Genomic DNA, 24,765 nt, shown 5'->3' with positions numbered 1-24,765 from the left:
TGATGTACAGTAGAAAACTGACAGAACACTGTAAACCAGCTATAATGGAAAAAATGAAAATCATTATAAATGAGAAAAAAAAAAGGGGGTGACATCCAGATCTTTACCATGTCTCATCAATGCGCAGAGGAGCAAAACACAGAGTAGCTAAAAAGTCAGGAGTTCTTGGACTCAAGTAGGTAGGAGACGAACTCAAGGGCATTTGGGCTCCACACACACCTGGGCCTTCCCGAGGGTTCCTGCTGCCAGGTGAGCGACTGACCAGCTCTCCCTAACCTGCATGCTCAGACCTGGGGCCCAGGTCTCCTGCTGCCACCCCCGGTGCTGGCAGCTAGAGGGTAAACAGGTGGCCTGAACCGAGTAACATCTCAGGGAAGCTCCCCACCAACGCGTGGTCCACGACCTCAGAGGAAAAACCCAGCTCGGAAGGTTTCACACTTGCTTCCTCCACCCACCCAATGCCCCTTCTCACCAAGCAGGTGAGAAAAACAAGTCAGCCCCCCGTACACAAGTGACCACTGATCACAGCAGTATCTTGGGGCAGCACTCAAACCATGATCACCTAAACCACTTCCTGCCTCTTCAGGGAGTCGCTAAGAGAAGAGCAGAAAGAGCGGGAGCCCAGGCGGGGGCGGGGGCCTGATGCATGAAGTACTTACACAGCCCTGGACGCCAGCCCCAGAGGGGTCTGTGCAGCCAGGCCCTGGCTCCTGTGCTGAAAGAACCCACTCCCTGGCTCTCAAAATCTGCACTGGATGTGAGGTGGACCAGACCCCTAAACTTGACCACTGGCTTCCTCAGAGACTGGCTGTGCAACCTTGAACAGGCTCTTTCCCACTCTGAGCCAGAGTTTCCGCCCCTGCAAAGTAAACACAACACAGCAGAGGGGGCCCACGTGAGAGGCCCAATAGGACAGGGTTTGATGAGTGGTTCCAGAGTGTGAAGGCACGAGGATTACCAAGCCAAGCCGGCAAATAGTCTATCCGACAGGGCCGGCGAGAGGACAGGGCTCCTGGGCCACAGATCACACTATGAATGGGGGTCACGGGTCAGTCTGCGATGAGATAGTCTAGTTTAAGCCAGCCAAGCCTAGACCAGAGAGGACAAAACCACACAGGACTGACAAGCAAAGCAAAGCAGACCAAACGTAAGGAAGGGTGCTGCTCACGCATGCCAAAATCTGGGCCCTGGGCCTGCCAGTCTGACTTTTAAAGGAATCCTTTTCTTCCCTTCCTTGCCCAGCTGCACAGAGCTGTCACAGAATCTTCACCTCGGCAATAAAGAGTCATGAATGAGCCACCTGACACACACTTCTGCCTTCAGGTAGGAAGCAGCTCCATTTTACAGACAAAGCAACCGAGGCCTGCAGGGATTGCGGGACTTGCCCAAAGTCATCTGGCGGGATCAACCCAACCTATGAGGCATACCCTCGGGTCCCATCTCCAGCACCCTGGATAACGTGGGGCAAGGAGGCTTGGTTCTCCAATACAGAGTTTTTAAAGTATCTTTCTTAAAAAACAGTCCAGGTTGCATCCCAGCCCCTGAACTCTGTGAAGGCAAACTCCTTGACTCCCCCTCTGCTAACTCGTACACTCTCTGGTCCAAACCCCCATATCACCCCTTAAACACCTGCTTCACTGACCAAACACAGTAATTACTTGGCTTTTCTCTAGCTTCCAAGACAAGCCCTGGCAGCTACCCGACCCAGGCAGGGGCGAATCTGAGCCCGGGCTGCCTTTACAGGGCAAAGGACAATGCTGAGGGCCCCAGGGGCCCCAGAGAACATGTCAACCACAAGCAGACAGGCCGCCCCCCAGGCCCCGGAAGGGCACAAGACCCCATTCAACTCAGGTGGGCTCAGCCTACACTCCTGAAAGGAGGCCAGGCAGCCCAGCCAGAGGAGGGGACAGAGGTCGGCACGCTGGTGACAGCTTTAGCCTCTACCCAAGGAGTGCATCTAAAGGAGGATTTGCGTTCTGAGTTTCACCTCTTCCTCCGAACCTCAGGACAAGGAGTCATGAACACTTGACCCCTGGTGAAGAGCACAGATGAACCTGGATACCAAAATAGCTATTATCGTGAAGAATAAATGAAGTCAAGCTCTTAATACAGTGCATTCGAGTTACCATTATCATTAGCAGCAGCAGGATATCCTTGCCTGTCTCTCTCCCACAACCTGGATGATGGTGCCCGTCTTGGTTCACTAAGTACTATATTCTCAGAGGGGAACCAAAACTTGGATACAAGCTGGGGGACACCAAGAGGCATGTCTTGGGCTGAGAAAGAATCACACCAGTCCCCAGCAGGCCACACACCTTCCAGCTCCCCCCACCAGCCCCACGGTCAGGATACAAACACTTAGCAGCAGCAACCCAGGGCATTTCCCTTCAGTCACTCGGCAAAATTCTGTTGAGTACCTGCTGTCACGCTGCCTGTCAGACCCTGGGTCCAGCGTCAGATACACTGAGATGAGCTGACCTAGGCCCTGCCCTTAATGGGGTCACCATTTAGCAGTGACATCCCCATTCTAACCTAATTCCCCAACTAAAAGCTTTTTAAAATCTGAGAGTTGAACCACTCTCAGAGTTTTTCTAGAAGGTACACAGATTCATTTCCAGCAGGCCAAGCCCAAACACCCAAATGCCCCAGTCTGGAGAGAATGAAGAGGCCTTCCACCCGCAACTCTAAGCCTGATGGGAACCCTTTTTCCCAAAAAAGGCATCTGCTATAAGCAAAGCATTGTCTTCACACTGCTGACAAGAAGCAAGTCTGCAAGTGGCTGGAAAAGGCCACTCTCAAGGAAAGACGTCAAAGGGCATTCTGTGTGTGCTGAAGGAAGGGCTCAAGCATATCCAAGGTCAGCGTCATGGACCATCAGGCAAGGCTGGTCTCAACCTCCTAGATGCCAGCTGCACTCCAGCTAGCTGGACTCTAACAGGCGCAGAGAGGGAATGCCCAGCTGACTCCAGCACAACAGCAATGCTGCAAACTTCCTGAGAGGAGGGACTGGTTTGGAGCTCAGCTTCTCTCCCTGGCTCTGAGAAAATCAGGCCGGGATTTAAAGGGAGGAGCTCCCTTTGTGGCTCAGCAGTAACAAACCCCACTAGTATCCATGAGGATGCCGGTGTGATCTCTGGTCTTGCTCAGAGGGTTAAGGATCCCGCGTTGCCCTGAGCTGTTTTCTAGGTCGCAGATGTGGCTCACATCCCACATTGCTGTGGCTGTGGCTGTGGCGTAGGCTGGCAGCTGTAGCTCCGATTGGACCCCTAGCCTGGCAACTTCCATATGCCTCAGGTGCGGCCCTAAAAAAAAAAAAAAAAAAAAAAAAAAAAAAAGGCCAAGGGAGAAGAATTCTTTCAAACAGCAGAGACATCTGTGCACTTCAAAGACAACCATCTCCCATGTAGCATGGCTCAGTAATCAGGCTGCTGCTCAAAACCACTATCTCCTTTAGTCCTCCCAGCAACGCTCCGAAGCGGGAAGTACCAGCCCCATTTTATAAAGAAAGAGGCTCAATGAGAGGACATGAATTGTTCAAACTCACTCAACTCCAATTTGAGACCTCCCAGTTCCAAATTCCATCCATCCTTCCAGGCGGGCCTGACCAGTGCCTATAGCATCTTACACACACTGGGTGCTCAGTAACGTTGGATGAATCTCAGCTGAATGCCTAAGCCTGTCTCTTAGACTGCTCTGGGAAGATGCCCTCTCTTGCTTCTCAGTTCAGGCTCCAAGGAAGAAAGACACTGGTTCAGTGAGGGAGAAAGGGTCCCAGGAGGAGAGTCTGTGTCCACATGTGGGGGGATCTTGACGCTGCTGGGAAGGCCTCCCAGCTCTGAGTGGGATGCAGGGCCCAGCCTCCCAGCTGACTCGCCATCTCACAGCAGCCGAGGACAGACTCACCTTCAGGGATGGTGTCCTCCTGGTACACAGGCCGCAGCAGCTGCAAAGGAAAGACAGAAACCACCTGAGCCCCAGGACCAGGGCGGAGGACCTGGCAGGCTGCTTGGCCCTGCCCTGGGGAGAGCAGGAGAGCACCACAGGGCAAGAGGGCAAAACAACAGAACCGCTAACAAGCTCATGGGGAGCTTAGAGGGATCCCAGAATCTAGACTCCTCCAGGATGTTCGAGTTGAGCTTTGAGCTGTCATTAAGACTAACCCCTGGGCTGAGTCCCCAACCTCCCTGACAGCAGCTTGTTCCAAAGTACGTTCTGTGGAACATCAGCGCTTGGGACACCAACAACTCTGCAACAAAGGCTGCGCCATCGGGGGAGGTTGGGAAACACTGGGCTAAACCACCACCTTCACTGCAGATGCCCTCAGGGCCTCAAATAGGCTAATATGCATCGGGAATCGCCCAGAAAAGGCAGAGTGAGTGAGGTATTTCTCAGACGTCTCTGACCTCAGCACACTTTTTCCTCAGAGTATCTCATGGGATCAATGTCTGGGGGCACGCACTCCATTGGCCCCCTTTGCCATCTTGTAGCTCTAATGACAGGGGCCCAGGGCCTACCCCGGGCCCATTCCGCTGGAAAAACACAGACTGGCAGAAAGCTCTTCCTTCTTTTAAGGTGAAATCTTCCACCCTGTGACGTCCACTGGTCCTAGATCTGTGCCCCTGAGGCCACGAAGGCCCATCTGCTCTCTACCCAGGACAGCCCAACACAGGCGGGAGCAACACGTACCCCACTTCCCCAGCCCCCACTCCCACCCCCTGGCAGGCTCCTCGCAACTCAATTTTGAGTCTTCACGTCTCCCTGGCCTCACACAGGGGCCCGTGCTCCTTCACCTTCCCCGAACCAGCTGTCCGTACCTGGCTCCCAGGGTTCAGCGGGGCCAGGATGATGTAGTTGGGGTCAGTGGAGGCAGTGGCACGGGACAAGGCAGGCAGGGTGTGCTGGCCCCCGCGCTTGGTCACCTCTGTGTAACGTTCCCAGCCGCCAAGCAGCAGCCCATCTGAGCTGTCACACACCAGGTGACAGCTGTGGCGCTGCTCTGGCCGTGCCTGGGCCCCATGGGTGCAGTTCTTCTCCCGCTTGTTGGGGGGCGACTGGAGGTCATGGGTTGACTTGCAGGAAGCCCGCCGCAGGACCCCGCCATCGGGCCCCGGCTTCACCTGGGGGACCATGCGCCACACGAGCAGGATGATCTCGCCGGGGCAGCTCCTGGAAGTTGGAAGGGGTCACACGGAGAGGTTGAGCCTTGGGGAGACCCACGTCAGTCAGGGTTGGGATTTGTGGAGGCAGAGAGGGGTCCTTTAGGTCGACTCTAGCTGACTGACAGAGGCTGGGAAGGGTGCTAAGGCCAAGGCCAGGAAGACAAGAAAGAAGACCAAACGCAACCAGCGATGTCCACCACGGGTAAAGCATCATCAAGGAGGAGCAAGCAAGCCTCCTGTGTACAACCCCTGACCCAGTCATTCTAGAAGCAAACCGAAAATGGCCATGAGGGCTTTAACCCGGAAAGTCGAAATTCATAATAGCTGTTTAACTGTGCAATTAAAAAATTTTACCGTGTCTACACATCCTCAGGAAACAATGGGCTTAGCTCTCAGGTCAGGGAACTAACGAGCTACAGGGGAAAGAGACACCCCCCCACCGGAGCCCCGCCACGAACCACAGGGTCCGTTTAAGAGCTTCTTCCCCACTGCTTGCTCTGAGCCTGACCCTTCAAATTTAAGGCCAAGAAATTCGATCCCCGAGGAGCAAAGCGAATTGCTCACGGCTGGGAAGGAGGGACAGGCAGGGCAAGTGCCCAGGGCTGGGAAGGGGAGGCACGCATTTGCCCAAGGCCCCAGGCCGCCCCGCCGCCCCTGTCACCGGATCTCATGTGCCAGCTCCACGCATTTCCAGTGCTCCACAGGCCTCTCATTCAGCTGCAGCACCGTGTCCAGCTGCTGCAGCCCTGCCCGCTCTGCCGGCCCCCCTGCAGGCACAAAGAAAAGCCACTCAAGGGCTCCTGAAGCCCACAAACCCCTCAAAGGCCCTGGGGTCCTTTGTTTCTATGGTGACCTTGGCCAAGGACTGCCCCCTCCCCACCCCGACTCTTCATCTGTGAATGAGGGGCTGACCTTGAGGCTTTTGGGGACCTTAAAGGGAGGCTCCCTTTTGCCCTCATTTCCTCACTGCCTGCATACCCAGTACTGGCTAACCTCTCTGCTGGCCACCCTTCCCTGCAGGGCCCCCTTCTTCAACAGGGCCTCCCCCCAGTCCCTTGAGAACTCTTCCTTGTCGCCAGGCTCCCACACTTCATTCATGGGGCACCAACCTCCGGCCCCTCCCTGCACAGGCATCGTGGGTCCCCAGATCGCCATGGTCTGGCCTCTCCTCCTAGGATGCTCACTCTGTGAGTAGGAGAAGTCTTTTATTTGTGAAAAATAGGGAGGGAATGACTACTTTTAAGGGCCCAGCAGGCTGGACTAGGATAATATCGACTCCAAACTGAGTTCATCAACAACTCTCATTTTCCCATCTAGCCATAACTGAAAAATATAGATTTAGTTCCTGTTTGAAATGACTGGGAAACAAAATATAAAAATCTATTTTCATTTTGATTAAAAACAAAAAAAAAATAGAGAGTGGGTGTATTTTCACAGACCTCACTTTCATCTGCGGTCATTTAAAAATATTATTCTTTTCATTTTGAAAAACCAGGACATTTTGCTCCACTTTAGGGTCCCCCTTTCAGTTCCAAGGTCTTGTTTGCAGAGCCTCGGGCTGGCAGCACCCAAGACACTCACTCACCGGAATCCACGGCCTGGACTCGGACCGGAGAGTCGCAGCAGATGGTGAAGCCAAAGCCGTCCTTCCCCCTCGGGATGGTGATCTAGGACACAGCCCTGCCCGGTTACTCCCAGAAGCCGTGAGGCTGCTGCCTCTGCTCCAAGGTCAGAGCAGGCCCCACCCCAGAGCCACCTTCCTCTCCAAGGTTGCTGGAGCCAAGGAGGAGGCTGGCCAGCCCCTCGCTGTCCCTATCTCGGCCCAGGCATCTTGAGCACTGGTTGTGGGCCAAGCAGGAAGGCTAGGAGCTCATGCAGGAGGACCTGGGATGGGCAGAGCCTTGGGAGAGTGAATCTGCCTTCCTCAGCCCTGGCAGACATGGGGCCTAGCCCTTCCCCTAAGGGCCTGCTGTGCTGCTAGTCCCACCCCACCTGTGACCTGCTGCCTGCCCAGCCCCTTCCTCCTTTCCCCGGGGGTTCACGGAGCATCGCCCTGGGCTGGCCCTGCCCTGATGGCCCAGAGACGAAGCTGACCTGTTGGCTGTTGGCTGCCCTTCGGGAGCACAGGGGAGGGAAGACAGGGATACACACACTCGCCACCTCGGGCCAAGGGGCAGGGGACATGTGCTCACAGTCATCCTCCCTTGAAGGTAAGGGAGCAGGTGAGGGCAGTGCTAGGCCTCCTGGCTGAACCTGAACTGGCCAATGACCTCACGGTGCCTGCTGAGGCCCATGTACATGCCTAGTTCACAACCCCTACTTTCAGAAGCCCCCTGAAAGTCCATGGATGCTCTTTTCAAAGCAACATGCAATAACTGAGCTCTGTAAGCCAGGCTCTGCTGAGGCACTAGGGCATGAGGCCTTGGTCTCTGGCTCCCAGAGGGGCAGGAGGGTACACAGATCTCTCCAAAGCAAAGCAGGACATGAAAAGCATTAGAGCAAAATGTGAGGATGGTGCTAGAAAGAGTTCTTTGTGCCTTTTTTTTTTTTTTTTTTTTTTGCTTTTTAGGGCCATACCTGTAGCATATGGAAGTTTCCAGGCTATGAGTCGAATCAGAGCTACAGCTATCAGCCTACACCACAGCAACTCAGGATCCAAGCCTCAGCTGCAACCTACACCATAGCTCAGGGCAACGCAAGATCCTTAACTACTGAGCGAGGCCCGGGACTGAACCCACACCCTCATGGATACTAGTTGGGTTCATTACCACTGAGCCACAATGGGAACTCCGCGTCCTTTGTGCGTTGACTTTAGACAAGGGGCTTGGTGCTCTGCAGGAACCAGCGAGGGCTGTGTTAGTGAGGACAGCGTCCCACCAGCAGCAGGAAGCTGTCGGGATGCAGCACCGCCTACTGGCTCAGCACAGCTCAGCCTTGCTGCGCCCCCTCTGTGCACCCCTGGCTAGGCTCTGGGAGGCCTGCAGCCCCTGCCCACCCAAACAGTGATTCTAGCCTGCTTGAATCAGGTGCATAAGAGGGACAGACTAAGGGTGCTGAAGTCAGAAAGGGGGTCTGGTCCCCTAGAAGAAGCGGACGTGGCATGGGCCCTGGTGCAGCATGGGGAAGGGTATCCCAGGCAGGCTGACCAGGAAGCCAGCTCAGCAGCCCTGGAAAAGATCAAGGGCTGCTGTCTCGTTAGGAGACTTCTGTCTCCTTCCTTTAGGGGCTGCTTCTTCCAGGCCGGGCACCTAGCATTCACCTGCCAGCCATTCCAAAGGCCAGGCATGGGAGCCCAGGGCCACCAGAGCCCTTGGATGTTGCCGGGGAGGCCCCTGAGGATCTGCTTCCCACCAGCCCTGGGCCTGGATTCAAAGTGAGTTTGTAAAACAGGAAACCTGACAGACAAGGGGAAGGGGGGGCAGGAAAATACCCCGTTCCCATAAGAATTCTGGGAAAACACATAGCTAAGACAGGAAGAGGAAAAAAAATGGAGAGAAAGAAAAACAAACTCTGGAGTGAGTATGGAAAGCCCAGGCTGAGGCCAAGGGACGATGACAGGAGCCCGGTCCACTCCATGCGACCAGCAGGGATTTTAGGGGCCTCAAAGCCCATCCTCAACCCAGGCAGCAGCTGAGATGCCAGCATCTTACTTGCCCTTCCCCAGTCCTACCCGACGAGGGGCCATGGTCCCTCCTGCCCGGGGCCTGGCTCTCAAAAGCAGGGCCCAGCACCCACAGGCTCAGGGCTGAGAGTCTGAGGACCAGCCCCAGAGTTGACCACACCCTGGTCCCCTCATCCAGGTGGGACTGTGGGCGGGAGACCCCTCCACCTTCCCTGGCACCAGCCTAAGGAGAGCCAGTGCAGAAACAGTCTGGGCCCGCTGGGGGCTGGGAAGAGGGGGAGCAGAGAGGGTGTCCGGGAAGCAAGCCCCTCTCCTGCTCAGCGTGAGCAGATGGGACGCATGAAGGAAGCAGGATTATGCTCTGTCCGGGATGACCACTGCCCTCATGGAGAGGACAACGTCCAAAGAACCTGGTTATCACTGCAGCCCTGAGGGGGACACAGGGCTTTATTGGGCCCATTTCACAGAGGAGGAAACTGAGGCCCGAAGCATAAGTGCTCAGCCCTCCTCTCTGACCTTGGGCCTCAGGGTCAGGCGGTGAAGGGGAGCAGCCCCACCCTAACTCTGGGACCTCGGCGACTCCTGGCAGAGGCCTTCCTTCCTCGGGATGGTTCTTGCTCTTTCCTGTCCAGAGCAGGAACTGCTTCTGCTCCTAGATCTCAGCCATGCCAGCACCTTACTTCTGCCCTCCTGCCTGGTTTCTGACCCTCTGTCATGCCCAGAGTTCAATGCCAATCCCTAAGTGCTACATTTATTGAATGTGTACATACCAGGCCCTGCACCAGGCACTGCATACCCATTCCTTCCACTCTCGCAGCATCATCCCGTGATCACCCTCTTCCACTGACAGCTAGAGTGAGGCTCAGGGAGGTCAAGCGACGTGCTCCGGAGCCAGAGCTCAAGAAGGGCAGAGCTGGGTATGAGCCCGGGTCTTGCACAAAGCTGGCGCTCTCAACCCTGCCCTGCTTTCTGGCTTGGGATCTGCCTTAAACTTGAGCCCCAGAGCCCCAGGCCCAGACCGCACTCATGCCTGACACCACTCTGCCTGCCAGTGCGTCCCATCCTCAGGCCAGTAGTGACCAAGGACTTCTGACCTCCCACTCTGCCTCACCACCCTGCCACCCAGTTTCCAGGGTCACAGGGGCAGCTCTGCAGGCCCCCGGGGCGGGGGCGGGGGGCCCTGAGAGCTGGGGGCTGGAGAGAGAACACGCGCGTCCCCTGCGCAGTGCAGGAGGCCCCTCTGAGCATCTCCCTGAGACTTACGTTGTCTGTTTGAGGGAGTTCAGGACCCAGATTCTAGTCTGGACATTAAAACACACAGAGGGACCTCGCTATACTTTTAAAATCAGGACTTTTCCTTGGACATTCCTGAAATCTGGATGGCCATTGCCTTCACCCAGCCTGACACCATGCTTTTTAATAAGAAAAAAATGTCTTGGGGGCTAACACGTCATCACTCCCACTCTGCCCCCAATCCTGAGACCCAAGGCTGAGAGGTCAAACCCTCTCTGTGAAGTCAGGCTCTGGAACCAGAGGACCCCGAGGTGCCTCAGAGCATCACGGCTACAGGGAAGGAAAATCTAGCACACAAGCACACACCAACACACACCGAAACACAGTCACACCTACACGATGCAGGACAGGCACTGCCATCCCATCGGAAATAGGGAAAGTTAGCAAAAATACAAAGTTAGCAAGAAAGACAAACCCAGCTGCTCAGCAAGCTAGTGGCTTCCAGTCTCAGACCGGGATGCTCCCTTTAACTACCCTTCTCCCAAATCAAAATGACTAGAAAAATCAAGTAGATAATCTCACCACGGACACTACCCGGTCCGTGGTTAGGATGGGGCAGAGCTGGCATCGTCTGCCCCTAGAGAGGGTCTGCGGGTCCAGCTCCTGCCTCTGTCCTCCCCTCAGATCACATTGAACCTGCAAGGGGCACGAGGAGGCAAGGAAGCCCTTGTGGGGAGAGACATCCTGCTCAGTGAGCCCCCACTTCCAACCCCCAGCGACACCCCCGTGCCCCCACCCTCAAGGGCCAAGCACCCACCTGGCGGTAGCGGCGCTCCGAACACACCTTGCAGAGCCCATTGAAGCGGTTCATGGCTGCGGGTCCTGCCTCGGCTGCCGCCCCATGAAAAGCCGGCTCTCCCCCCAGCAGTGGGAGCCCGCACTGCGCCCCGTCAGCCTGGCATGACCGCCCTGGGAAGCCCGCCCCACAGAAGAATGGCAGGAAATCACCTCTCACCTCCCCAAGCCCTGTCTGTGCTGTGTGCCTCTGCACGATAAGCCCGAAGGCTTCCTGAAACCTCCGAATGACAAGGAAGAGGGAGAGTTTTATATTAAAATTCCTGTCAACTAGTTAGTATTCCCCGGGCCCCGGCGGGGAGAGGGCGCCTTTGTTCTGGCTGCATTCTCCGCCATGGGCCACTTTGTGATTCCAGAGTTCTCACAAACACCCCTGGCTGGAGGGGAACCCAGGCAGAAAACGCAGCCGGCTCTGTAACAACGCGCCTCCCCCTGCAAAGCCCAGGGTCCCCAGCAGCAAATCCAGGAAACCAACCTAGCCTAAGAGTCCAAGGACACCTTTGGGGGTACACCCACAGACTTCCCACGTCAAGACAGGGAACACAAAACCTCTGGCGTCTGCCTGCTGCTCAGAAGCTACTTAAAAGTCAGACTCCTCGCCCATGGACGTGGGCTGCTTTAAGGATCGGATGACAAGCAGACTGTAAAGTCAAGCGGGGAAAGGATTTCCAATCACCAGATGATCCGACCTCCTCATGTTACTGGTGAAGAAGCGGGGCCTTGAGCAGTCAGGGTCAGCCAGCAGGGACCAGGGCCCGCCTTGCAGAACTGTGCCTAGTGAGCCCCTTACGCCCCCCGCAGGGCCCCTGGAGAAAACCACCCAGCCACCCACATCCTCCACGCCAGAGACGTCCCTTGGTCCAGCCCGGCTCTGGCTGCTGTGACGGGGGACAGGTCACCCAGGTTTCTGAGCCTCTGGCTCCCCATGCACATGATGAGGGGGCTGAACACGTCTCCTCTCAGGGGTCCTCCCCCTGCCCTAACCAAGTCTCTGACAATCACCCCAACTTTGCTGAGTCCTATGGACATGGCTGCCTGTACAAGCCTGGGAAAGTCAAATGCGCCTTAGAACAACATCCCTAGAGGTCAGGGCCTGTGTGCGGGGTCCAACAGGACTCTCTCAGGCCACCTAGAAACCTGCAGTGCTGATGTCCCTGTAATTCCTACAAATCCCCAGGGAGGCTCCCTGGTCACTGTCCCTCTGTGCTCGGCGTGTACAGAGAGAGGGAGAGAGGCCTTTGTAGCCCGTCCCTCACCCCAACCCCCCAAAACCAGAGGAAGCTTTTAAGCTTGTAATGAAGCCACAGAAAGCAGACCCCTGGCAAGTTACTCTAATACTGTAATATCCAATATGGTAGCAACTAGACACATGTGCAATTGAAATTTAATTAAAATTAATTAAAATGTAAAATTCAGGTCCTCGGTCATACTAGCCACATTTCAAGTGCTCAGTAGCCACGTGGTTGCCATAGTGGACAGCAGAGCCCTAGCCTGTTGGCTCTGGTGGGGGGCAGGGACCTCTGGCTTGTTGACAGCTATACCCCAGCACTGAGCACAAGGCCTGGTCCATGTGGATCTTCCATAGGACCGAATGGGAGTTCCCATTGTGGCTCAGTGGAAACAAATCTGACTAGTATCCATGAGGGTGCAGGTTCGATCCCTGGCCTCGCTCAGTGGGGTAAGGATCCAGGGTGCCATGAGCGGTGGTGTAGGTCACAGACCCGGCTCGGATCTGGCATTGCTGTGGCTGTGGTGCAGGCCGGCAGCTCTAGCTCCAATTCAACCCCTAGCCTGGGAACCTCCATGTGCCGTGAGTGCAGCCCTACAAAAAAGACACACACACACACACACACACACACACACACACAAGGACTGAATGACTGAATGAATGACTTGAGTAAACGAAAAGGAAAATGTCTTGTAGATTATAACACACCTCAGTGTCACATATTGTCATGGAAAATATTACCATCTTATCTTCCTGGCTAGGACACTGGTAAGAGGTAGCCATACCTCACATCAGATCCTACCTCTGCCACTTGCTGGCTGCGTGGACATGGAAAGTGACCTAACGTCTCTGAACCTCACATGTCCCGCTCATCCTCGGGGATGCTGTTAGGCAACCACAGAGGGGCTACTCAATCACTGGGAGTTTGTTCCTCCCTCTCGGGCATTAGAGAAGACCATAGATCACCTGACACATCCTACAAGGAGAGGAAGTGAATTTGGACGAATTCCCCAAAATCCCGACAGGAAGGTTCCTCTCTAAATTCAAAGCCCTAATGAAGTGACAACCCATCAGCCTTGGGCTCAGACACACAGCTGCTCCCTGACATCAAGGGAGCCTAACAGGGAGGGAATTCAGCCACAGTGCCAGGGAACGCAAGGGCTCTGAGGGGGCCTGCAGGAAACAGAGGACTCAGCTTCAAGAGACCAAAAGTCGGTACCACCCAGACTCCCCCATTTCCAGGGACCAGGGCCTGGTGCTCTCCCCACCCCTGCCCCAAGCCTGAGTACCCCAAGAAAAGCACAAGAAATGACCCTTAAAATTGCACAACTTGCTGAGTTTCCAAGTGCCAAGTGGGCTGGCACAGAATGCCAGTCTGTTTAGGTGTCTCCTGGGCCAGGGGACTGATCCGAAGCAGATTAGAGCCCAGAGCGGTTACTGTCCCCACCTACCTCGAATTTCTCCCCTTCCGCAGGGTCCTCACATCCTGGCATTGCCAACAACGGGTCTGGAAGGCGATGGAGCAGAGTCAGAAAGTTTCTTCTGATATGTAAGTGCCCATCCTGCAGACCACCCGGAGGACAAGGCCAAGGTGCCAGGGCCATGTGGCTGCCTGAGCCACTCCTGGCCTCTGGGATGTGGGAATGTCCAGGCTCAGGCCCGGCAGGGGCTCGGGAATCAGGTCTGCATGTGGGGACAGCACAGAAAGAGACAATCCTCAGGGCCCACATGGTTCATCTGTAGAGGTGGGCACCCCAGGTCGGCAAGGCAGCCATTGACCTCAGGGCGGGGCCCCCAAAGCTCAGCCCACCATGAGCTAGAGGTCAGGGGAGCCGAACCACATGGGGTCAGGCCATAACCCTCTCCAACCAGATAAATAAAGGTGTCATGTGTTCTAGGGCCGGAATTCTAGCAGGTGCTTGCAAGAGGGTCTGATCACAGCCTGGGGTGACACCTGTCACAAAACACTGATGTTACTATGTAGGAACAGGGAGAGGGGCAGCATGTCTGGGCAGAAGGTGGTGTGTATGTACCTCTCAGGGGCCGCAGTCTTCGCCTGGCCACTTTCAGGTGCTTGGTCAGGCCCAGGTCCTCCCCAAGCAGGTAGTACCAGCCGCTGATCTCCTGTCACAAGAGAAAGCATGACATGCTCAGAGGAGGCAGAGGGCACAGGTCAGGCAGCCCCAATCCTCCTCAAGAAGCAGCAGCTGGAGGGCCTCCCTCAGAAGCAGCCTCTCTGCAGAGACAAGACACTCCAGCCCCCCACCCCAAAGGAGCCTGCACTTCCAGGAAGCCCTCCTTGATGCTCCAGGCAGAGCTGGTCCTCCCCTCTACCCAATTCTCACCACCTCTTGTTCCCAGAGAATAAGTCTACTCACGAGCCTGCTTCCCCACAACCCCAGGCTGTATACAGGCTCTATGATGTGCCTAGCACTGTGCCTGGTATGTAGTAGGAGCCAAATAAATGTTGACAGAACAGAAGGGGGAAGCCAGAAAGTAAGCCTCCTGAGGCTCCTGAGCAGCGGGGGAGCATCTTCTCCCACTAGGGAATGAAGCCGAGGCTGAGGCTGTGGTTAAAACCAGAGATTTGGGACCTACGGGTAGAATAAAGGGTCCTCAACCACCTTCCCCAGACTTGACTTCCAGGACACAGAGCTGGGTGGCAGGGCCACCTGGCACCTGCATGCAGCAGGCCATCAGGACATCTCCAGGGATGTGCAAGAGGAGCACTGCCTCTCCCTGTCTTCAGAAGCCTCCAATGTTGGGAATGCAGTCCGACAGAGATGGGTAAGGGACTGGCCACCCAGAGGGAGGGGCCCCTAGATCCCAGAGTCTTTACCCGGCGGAAGGAAAGCTCCACAGAGGACACTCTGAGCACCTGCCAGGCCCAGAAACACGAGACCTGATAGACAACATCAAGGTCATCCCTGGAACAGACCATGAGAAGCACCTGGCCCTCATTCTCCAGGGCAGGGCATGCTCTGAGCTCTGAGGGACCTGCCAGTGTCCTTAAGGATGCAGGCCAGACCCAGAGCTGCCTGGCAAGACTTGGAGCTGCCTAACAACTGGTCTCTGATAAGAACGAGCCAAGACGGGGACCCTTGGTCACACAGGTGACAAACAGTTGTTATCAAGCCACAGGGCACTTCTCTCAGTGGGGCACCATCTCACAGTCAGAAGCCCCGCCCAAGGCCTGCCTGTACCAGGCCTGGCCTAGGTGGCCTGATGCCGCCAGAAGCTTCCCTAGGACCCACCTTGTCCGGAGCCAGGAGGGACTTCACCCCGAAGCTCATGCAGCCGATGAATCCACTCTGTCTGGGAGAATAAGAGAAGCACAAGTCAGCATCTTTTCACTGGGCTATCTCAGGAGGTCGGCAGACGAATGCAACACAGGTTTGCCTGACGTACTGCAGTTCACAAAGCACTCTTACCTGCATCCTCTCATTTGATCTTTCCAACTTTGTGAGTTAGGCTGGAGCAGATTTATTCTCTCCACCTCACAGATTAAAAAAAAAAAAAAAAAATGGAGGCTAAGTTGATCCCCTTCCCAAGGTCACAGAACTAGTTAGTGGTAGAGTCTCATGGGAAACCAACCACAGAAGCTCAGCGCTACCTCATAAGCTTGAGCTGTTCTGGTGCTGGGAGGCTGAAGAACTGGTCCCCAGAGGGAATTTCAGCTCCCACATTGGCTGGTGATATTCGATCCCAGAGAGAAGTTATGGGACCTCAAGCTCAAGAAGCTTTGTCTTAGGTCCAGGTGGGACCTGGGCAGTGCTTGGACATTTCCAGTTCAAGGTTCAAACCAAGGTGACACACAAAAGTCACTGAGACCAACACGAGCTGGCAGTAGGCATTAGCCAGGGTCAGGATGCATGGGGATGTCACGCTCAGCCAACAGGCTGAATTCAGTTGGGTCTTTCTTGACTAAACATAATCAAAGTTTCTAAAAAAGCATCCATCACTGAGTCTCAATGTCCAGGCTTCAGAGACTGATCGATATGTGGAAGCTCTCAATAATGATGAGAAGATTAATATCAATGAAATGCAAACATCATCTTGCTATTGTGAGGCAAAAGCAAGTTTACAAATTTGTGATTTAATGAGAAAGATATCCACTAGGAGTTCCTGCTTCAGTGTGGTGGGTTAAGGGTCTGGTGTTGTCATAGCTGAGGCATGGTCATAGCTGCCGCTCAGCTTCAGTCCCTGACCTGGGAACTTCCATATGCCACGGATATGGCCAAAAAAAAAAAAAAAAAAAAAAAAAAAAAAAAAAGGAAAGAAAGAAAGATGTCCACCAAAATATTAACAATGGTTGTATCTGTATCTGCTGAGTGGGATTAGAAAGGTTTTTGTTTTCTCCTTTGGGTTTTTAGTACTTTTAAATCTTCACAGGGAACAAGCACTACTTTGGGAATTAGAAAAGCAAAAACCAGTATACATGTATTTGAAAGTACTTCTCTCCTACCACATCTTTCTCCATCCCAGCACCTCTTAGAGTTGCTTTTTTGCCTTCTGTTCTCTTCCATCTTGGCACATTCCCAACTTGGGCCCCTACAGAGGTTGGTTTAATAGCTATCAATCAAGAAACAATAAGGAGAGTCTGGAGAAAGCTGTCCGCCCACCCATGCCTGCCCCGGTCGAGGACCAGTGGTTTACGATGTCTTTATAAACACATTTTGTTTGGATTCTCAAGAAAGAGGGGCAGCTCACCACCCAACAGTCCTAAGAAAAATAAAACCAGCTTCTTGCAGACAGCCAAGCCAAGCATGGAACAGGACTGCAGAATGCTGGGAATCGGTTCTCAAAACTGGCGCCTCTGCCCTGCAGATGCATGCTCTGCACCAGGCCCTGACTCACCAGCTACTCGCACTCTGCTCCTCCCTCTGCGTTCTCTCCATGCCTCCCTCTCCTGCAGCCTAGGTGCCCCCTTCCCATCATACAGGCCATATGAATCATCTACCCATAGACGACAGTGCAGTCACCCCATTAAAGTGACCTTTCCACATCCACCTCCCCACCCACCACCGAAAACAAATACTCCTCCCTCTGGGGACACGGCCAAGTCAGCACGAATGGAGGGGCAGCTGCAGTGACCAACACAAATGGCAGACACTGTCCTGAGCTGCCATTCCAGAAAAACCTTGTCAAGACTTTGCCAAAGTCCTCATCACTGATTTAATTTCGTCTGTTGACACATTCGAGAGCAACCCAGCTGGTATCTAGGTGCCCACCCTGCCTTGCTGTACACTTTTCTTTCACTCTGGGCATGGCTGTAACTTTTGAAATCTCCAGGCACGGTGCTTTAGCTGTAATAAAACCTGCCTCTCCCTGTCTTCAGTAAGTGGAATTTTCATTCCCTGGTGCTTAGAGAATGATAAACGGTTAATAGCCTCCGGTGAGCTTCACTTCCTGCTAAGGGGCCTCCAATGATTTCATGATAATTCGGGCCAAGCAAACTGTCACAGTTAATGTCCATAAGCAGGAATCTCTCTCTAAATGTTCTTTGATTAGCTACTTCTGAAGCCTGCTTTTGAAAACCTTTGGAAGAAGACAGACTTCTTTTACACGCAACCTGAGTACTTGACATTATACCAGGCAGGTAATAAACTTGGGAACAGGTGCTCATCCTGGAGAGCACCCGAAATTTCGCTAGTCACCGAGTGTCAAGGGCCAAGCCTTGGGTACTTCTGAATGCTGAACCCTGAGCTCAGGGCCTGGTGCCCTCAGTGAGAGCTTGACAAATGGATGAATCCATCATGTCCATGTTGGCAGGCAGTGGGCAAGGAGCCACAGCATTAAGGAAACAGGACAAATATGCAGGAATTTAAATAGTAGTTCAAGACAGCAATAAAAGGATGTCACTCGACAGGGCGAGATTGACAGATGAACAGGCCAGGCAACAAATGCTGAAAGCTCAGAGAGGCAAGAAGGAGTTTAGGACTTAGATGCTCAAAGAAGGCCTCAAGAGTTTAGCCAGAGAGAATGAAAGGAAGGGCATTTCAGGCAGAGGGAACAGCCAGTACAGGAGCTCGGAGGTAAGGCTTCAGGGAACAGTCATGGGATATAGTACAGCCAGCCCTCCATAAGCAAGGGTGCAGAACCTGTGGATACAGAGGGCTGACTGTACCACACTGCTTTATAAAAGGGACTTGAGCATCCACGGATTGTGGTATCTTTGGAGGGCCTGGAACCAACTGCCCTCAGACACCGAGGGATGGCTGTACTTGGCTCGGCTTACTTCTGCATGCAGGGTAGGAGACCCACTACAAAACAAAAATGCATTATTTTGAGGGAGTGCAATTTAATTCTCTCTCTCAGGGGCCTTAATCTATTTCTGTTACAGAGTCATCCCATTTAATCTCAATTTATTTTTAATTTGATGGCTGAAATTGCACACATATTTTTCCATTCATTTTTTTTTCTTTCCTTAGACTCAGTCCCCATCTCTGGTCACAAGCTCTCTACCATTACAGCGCTGTACTTGGCACTGAGGTCCTGTTTATAAAACATATTAAAGGAAAGAGCACAGAGCACCCAGGATGGTGTGTGACACATAGCAAGCAGCCTCTCCATATATGTAGCTACTATTAGCGTAAAAGACTATGTTCATCAAACATATACTGTGTGTGTGTTATGGTTTTTTAACTTGGTACAAAACACTATCATTCTAAGATTGTCCTCTGACCGTAAGTTCTGAAAATGCTATGATCGATACCAGAAGCTTCAGTTTCATCCAACAAAACTTTTAAATAGCTGAGTTCCACAGTCAACAATATTAAGGAGTTTCTGTTACTTCATAAATGTGATAATGGCATTGTGGTCGTTTTTTTAAGCCGTCTTATAGAGAGATACATAGCTGAGATGAGATCATGCCTGAGATTTGCTTTAAAATAATCCACTGGAGGCGGGGAAAGCGAGTGAGGCCCCTAAATGAAACAAAATTGGCCATATATTGATAACTGATCAAGCTGGGCTATGAATACATGAAGGCCTATTCTATAAGATGTTTTAATTTCTTAAAAACTCACAGAACCTGCAAGCTTGAAAGAAACCTGAGCGACCACTGCATTTGAGAGGTGAGGAATCCGAATGTCCAGAGCGGGGAGGGGACCTATCCACATACTCACAGCGAGTGAAGCTAAGCCCAAACCTACTGCTCTCAGGCCTGGTTCTCAGCTCCCACTGCGGTCACCACGTGAGCGGGAACCATCCAGCCCTTCCCCAGGACTTCTTTGCAGATCATCCTGTTTCTCTGACACAAATTTACAGCCATCACTGGAAGGATCATGAGAATTCGAGAAACAGATGCTTCCCTTTCACCTCCCATCAGTTTCAAAACATAACTGCCACATATTCAGCTGGATGATTTGTATATAAACCACATCATAAATGCTATGAGAAGTGGCCTGAGGCCTGAGGCACAAGGGTACTGACAGAAAGTGGCTTGGAGCCCTTTATCACCTGTGTGAGCCGGTCAAGTGGACTGTCATGTAGTTATGAGTATGTGAGTTTGGTGCCAGGCTGTGCATCTTGTTTTCACCACATCCTGGCTGTGTTACCTTAGGCAAGTTACTTAACCTCTCTGTGCTTGTAAAAGGGTGACAGAAAGAACCCCTACCTTATATGGTGTTGTGAGGACTAAATTAGATAATGCGTGGAATACGCTTGATGTCCACACTCTTAGCGGACATCAAGTGCTTAATAAACACAATCTATTATATAACCTCGGGCGAGTTCCTTAGCCTTTGTAAATCTCTTCTCTGAAGTGAGGGACGATAACAATCCCTACCTCTCAGGGTCATTATGAGGATTAAACGAGATAAAGTACATAAAGTGCTTGGCACAGAGAAGGATTCGTGAATGTTTGTTTCCTTCCTTCTGTAATTGTCCTTCATGTCATTAAGTTGAATGTCCGTCCCTCAGAGGAGGACAATTTGGGTTGAGAGTGTTGAGCGGGGCCGAAGTTTCCGGCCATCGCCCCATCTCCTCCAGCTCAGAGGCCTTCTCACTCAGAGATGGATCGATATTCTGCCTCCCCACCCGCCGAAGCCGGCCCCTGTGGTGCTGGCACCTTTGGCAGGGCCATCTGTTCAGAGCGCAGGCCTGCCTGAGCCTGCTCTGTCCCTCCTGAGCCTCGGGTTGGGACTGTGACCACGAGCTTGACTGTGTTTTGTTTAAAAAGGAATCTCACTTTCCCAAAATAGGCAACAAGTGGAGACACTGCCTCTGTCACGCTACCTCACTGGGTGCTGACTCACTTTCCCCGGCCTCACTCTCTTTTCCAAAAACCGCCAACTGCATTGCTGCTGCGTCTCCCGTAGGCTCTGCCCAGCTCGCTCTGGTCTCACACAAGAGCGGGTCAAAGTGGAGGGAGGGAGGGAGGGAGCAGAGGAAGCAGCCGCTCCCGCAGTTTGGTGTCTGCCTCGGGCACCTGCTCCCCTCTTCCCGCCTCCATCCAGGGGGCTCTTCAGGCGCCAGGCGCCCTTCCACCTCTCTGCCACCCCTGTCTCCGTCAGGGCTTTCCCTTCCTGTGTTCATCCCTTCAAGACTGGATCCTGACCCTTGGTCTTTGGCACCCATTGTCTTCCTGGGTGGTCTCACCTGTTCAAAATTTCACCCACTGCCGTGGCAGCCAGGGCTCCCGCTGCTCCACTGTGGCCACAGGCCTTTCTCCCCCGAGCTCCAGGTCAGTAAAGGCAACCTCCTACAAGCGCTCAGCAGGCTGCCGTCCAGGCACTGCCATCTCACCATATCCCAAGCTGGCCCTTGCCCCTCCAGCACACTCTGGCCTAGCCGGAGACATCGCCAGCTACCCAGAAGCTATCCTTGGCTTCTCCCACTGCTCTCACAGCCAAATCACCACCAAGTACTGTTGGTTTCATCTCCTAAATATATCTGAATCTGTTTCTCTCCCCTTTATCCCTAAATCATCTCTCTCACAGATCACCAGAATCTCCCAGCTCTTCCTCCACCTTCCAAAGGCCCCCCGGAATGATACACACCTCTGTCATCCCTTGCTCAACACCCTTCAGTATCTCCCCATCACCAGGGTCCCGAACACCAAGCTGGCTGCATGAGAGTCACCCTGAGAACATGGGTGAATGCAGATTCCTAGGCCTCGCCCAGGAAAATCTGGACTTAATCCGATATGACACCTGGGCACCTGTGGTCCTCACAAGCATCCCGGGTGAGTCTGAGGCACAGCCAGGATTGAGAACCACAGGCCCTTTGGAGAAAACTCACACTCCAGAGAAAACCTAGGCAATCATCTGATGTGGTTTACGCCAACCTGGTCATCTTATCGCCCGCCAGCCCCTACTCTGTAACTGACCCCCCAGCAATAAAGAGTTTGCAGATCCCTCCCCATTCCTGCCCCTTCTGTCCAATCCAGGGTCAAGACCGAAGATCCCAGGGTCTAAATGCCTGGGCTCCCATCTTGGCTTTACAGTTAGTTCACTGGTCATGGGACCTGGAGCAGGTTACTCCCTTTCTTAGCTGCAGTTTCCTTTTAAGACAAAAACACACTTTTCTTGGAGTTGTTTGAAGAACCAAATGAGATAATGCACTGTTAACCCTTGGCTTGTGGTCAACACCCCGTAAATGGTTGCTCTCATCATCGAGGCCGTGTCCTTCTCCTCACCCCCACCCCCCAAGTCTCTGTCAGTGGTCCTCTCCTGAGCAGGACAGTCTCTGATTGGCCCCACGTGTCCCCAGCACCTGTGACAATGTTGCCACTTGGTTTTGGTTTTTGTTTTTGTCTTTTTGCCTTTTCTAGGGCCGCTCCCGCAGCATATGGAGGTTCCCAGGCTAGGGGTCTAATCAGAGCTGTGGCCACCGGCCTACACCACAGCCACAGCAACGTGGGATCCGCATCTGCAACCTACACCACGGCTCACGGCAATGCTGGATCCTTAACCCACTGAGCAAGGCCAGGGATCGAACCTGCAACCTCATGGTTCCTAACTGGATCCACTAACCACTGAGCCACGACGGGAGCTCCAATGCTGCCACTTGGATAGCTAGGAAATGGCAGCCCGACCGATGAGGTTTACAGCACCCTCAGCACCATTCCATGATAACAAGGAGATGTTCTACTGAAAGACAAATCCTTCATTATAAAGGATGAGGAAGGCTCTACTTTAAAAGCATACTGGCTATCAACTTTAGGGTACCAAAAAGCCTTGAGCCCCCAAATGTTTCCTGGGTCTAAGTTGATGAGCTTAACTGATTTTCATGCACCTCTGCCCTTCTCCAGTCCCATCCAGCTCTACGATGGTTGGACAAATGTTACTGGCCACAGAGTCCCCCAGATTTCTTGGGCTGAAAGAGCCCCTGCTGCTCACAGGGGACCATGCAGTCAAGTGGCCTCAAGCCCTTCCTTTAGCAGCCAGCTCTCCCCCGCACTACCTCCCCTGCTCTGTAGCAGCTGCCATCACCAGTGACCACATCTGCTTCCTGAGTCCTGGGCTGCCTGAAAGATCAGCCTGTTTGCATCGTCCTACATGAAATGCTGGGCCTCCTAAAACCGGCCGCCTCACGGCAGCCTTAAGCCACCAAGCATATTCCTGCCTCCTCGCCTTTGCCCCTGGTGTGCTCCTGGCCCCGAAGTGCCCTTTCCAACCTTCTCTCCTTGTCTTATTCGCAAGTTCTGCCCCAAGCTCAAAATCCCACTTTCTGCATGAAGCCTTCCTGGATCACCCCAGCTTGTGATGAATTCTTTTCCTTCCACACCTACTGTCCTATCATTCATTTCATTCTTCTATTCAGTCAAAAATCACCGAACATCCACGTGTGAGTCACTGGGTACAGAGGTAGCTAAGAGAGAAATGGCCCATTTTTTCATGGAGCTTCTACATCTGTGGAACTGAGACTTCGGGTGTTGCTACTGTGCTGTTTCTCCATGAAGAGCCTGGTGTCCCCTCCTGAAAGTAGGTGCCTTGAGAGCAGAAGCCACATGTAGGCTGGCTGCCATCCCCAGTGGCCGACACAGTATCTTGTTGACACCAAGGACCCGGCACACGCACCTTGGTGAACACGCTCCTTGGGATCACCTGGAGTGACAGGAACTCAGTGGGGTGGCAGTCTCTCAACCTTAGTACCGCCACTACCATTCATTTATCCAACAAGCACTAACGGAGCTCCTGCTGGATGCTGGCCACCTGGCTGCCAACCCTTAAGCCCAGAGCAGGGTCTCTCCCCGAGCTGAGCAGCTCTCCTCACCTGGAGCCACCAGCCCTGTTCCACACAGTGACCAGAAGGCGCTTCTGCTCGTCTTCCTCTTGGACAGGCCTGCAAAGCAAACCAGACAGTCAGAGCTCCAGTCCAGACCCACAAAGTCCATCTTAACAGCAGATTTTGGAAATAAGCTGAATGTCCAACCATAAGGGGCTGGTTAAATAGAGCACAAAGAGTGTGGGAGGTGAGTATTTATATTCATAAGTGAGTTTACATTATATTGTTAAGGATGAAAAGGAGGTTACAACAACATTACAGAACAATGTCACCTTTGTAAACACACTCCCACACAAATTCAAAGATGCGAAAAGAAAATACCACAAAACCTGTATCAGTGGGTAGCAGGACTAGGAGTGTTTTCTCTTTTCTTCTTTTTGTTTACCCGTATTTTCTACTTCTGCTACAATAAGCAAAATCACCTTGTGTATTATGGAAAATAACAAAATATTATTAATTTTCACTAATAAGAAAAGACAAAATGTCCATGACCTTCCCACGGGCCCCAAAGTTTGAGGGCAAGGGAAAGAAAGAATAATAACAAGAACACCCGACACTCTGTGTTACACTGTAATATGTACACTTCTGCTCTCTGAGATCAGCACTCTCCTAGCCCCCTCTTACAAACAAGGAGGCTCAGAGAGGTGAGCAAGTTGGGGATGGCTGGGTAGGGAGGCCAAACAGCCCTCAGCTTGGAAAATTCCTTCTGCTCAAGGAGCAAGCTTGGCCCAAGGCACAGTGGGAAATTGCCGACTTTTTTTCAGGAGCTGCCAGCCTCAGGCTGGGCATTTTAGTTATGAGAACCAGCCACATGATACCTTATCACTGTGGCCTTGCTGCTGGGCTGGGTGCCAGGGATGCAAAGACACAAGTGAATGAGAAAACAAAGACATCCTTTCGAAGGCATTGTTTTTCTGCTTAGATCTGGTCCTAGATTTGGCAAACAGAGCTGCTTCCAGATAAAGATCCCTTCCCTCTCCTCTCGAGGGCCCAGCTGCCCCAGACTCTTACAAGAAGAAGTGCTCATGGAAGACCGGGTCTCTGCAGTCTGGGATAGTCTGCGTTTTCTGGCGGCCCAGCCGATTATCTTCAGGGATCAAAGAAATCTCGAATAGGAGAGAAGCAAGCATTAGCTGATCTCAAAGCCGCATGATTACCCAAGCCCGAGGCCAACTCTGCACATCTCCAAGTTAAAGCCTTCCCAGTGCCCTTCAAACTGGCCTCTGCAGAGCACCTAGTGGTATCCCCAGTCAGATGCTGGGAAAGAAGGAGGAGCCCAGAACTGGAGGCACTGGTGTCAGAGGCCAGGAGAGGGCCTCAGAGCGGGGGAACCAAGGAGGCAGCCACAGGCCCAGGCAGAGATGGGGTACAACTTGACCACCTCTGCTCTTCCTCCAAACAGAGAGCTTCCCCCGCCACCACCCCTCAGCACCAGT

At 53.1% G+C, this 24,765-nt stretch overlaps 1 protein-coding gene across 7 annotated transcripts in view; it reads right to left on the bottom strand.

The window, feature by feature from the left end:
- RGS3 (regulator of G protein signaling 3) overlaps positions 1 to 24,765 on the bottom strand; it is a 151,674-nt gene that overhangs the window by 86,097 nt on the left and 40,812 nt on the right. For 4 of the 7 annotated variants that reach the window (XR_014825149.1, XM_084992040.1, XM_003480580.5 and 1 more), the window contains 9 exons: positions 24,341 to 24,435; positions 23,318 to 23,386; positions 15,352 to 15,412; positions 14,131 to 14,221; positions 13,549 to 13,604; positions 6,745 to 6,826; positions 5,821 to 5,926; positions 4,815 to 5,166; positions 3,904 to 3,943 (listed from right to left, as the gene is read on the bottom strand). Coding sequence is in view for 5 of the 7 variants with exons in the window: in XM_084992040.1 (XP_084848166.1) it covers positions 3,904 to 3,943; positions 4,815 to 5,166; positions 5,821 to 5,926; positions 6,745 to 6,826; positions 13,549 to 13,604; positions 14,131 to 14,221; positions 15,352 to 15,412; positions 23,318 to 23,386; positions 24,341 to 24,435 (952 nt within the window). In the remaining 2 variants the exon portion in view is untranslated. Of the gene's footprint in view, positions 1 to 3,903; positions 3,944 to 4,814; positions 5,167 to 5,820; positions 5,927 to 6,744; positions 6,827 to 10,831; positions 10,975 to 13,548; positions 13,781 to 14,130; positions 14,222 to 15,351; positions 15,413 to 23,317; positions 23,387 to 24,340; positions 24,436 to 24,765 lie in introns of those variants that run through there. The other 3 variants (XR_014825157.1, XM_084992033.1, XM_084992027.1) reach the window with 2 other exon arrangements.

The sequence above is a fragment of the Sus scrofa genome, chromosome 1, assembly GCF_054392235.1.
Source record: "Sus scrofa isolate SSC_HxYL_T2T_F1_AM1 chromosome 1, Sscrofa_HxYL_maternal_Yorkshire_Landrace_v2.0, whole genome shotgun sequence".
Lineage (NCBI taxonomy): Eukaryota > Metazoa > Chordata > Mammalia > Artiodactyla > Suidae > Sus > Sus scrofa.
This window is presented reverse-complemented; position numbering and strand designations above follow the sequence as displayed.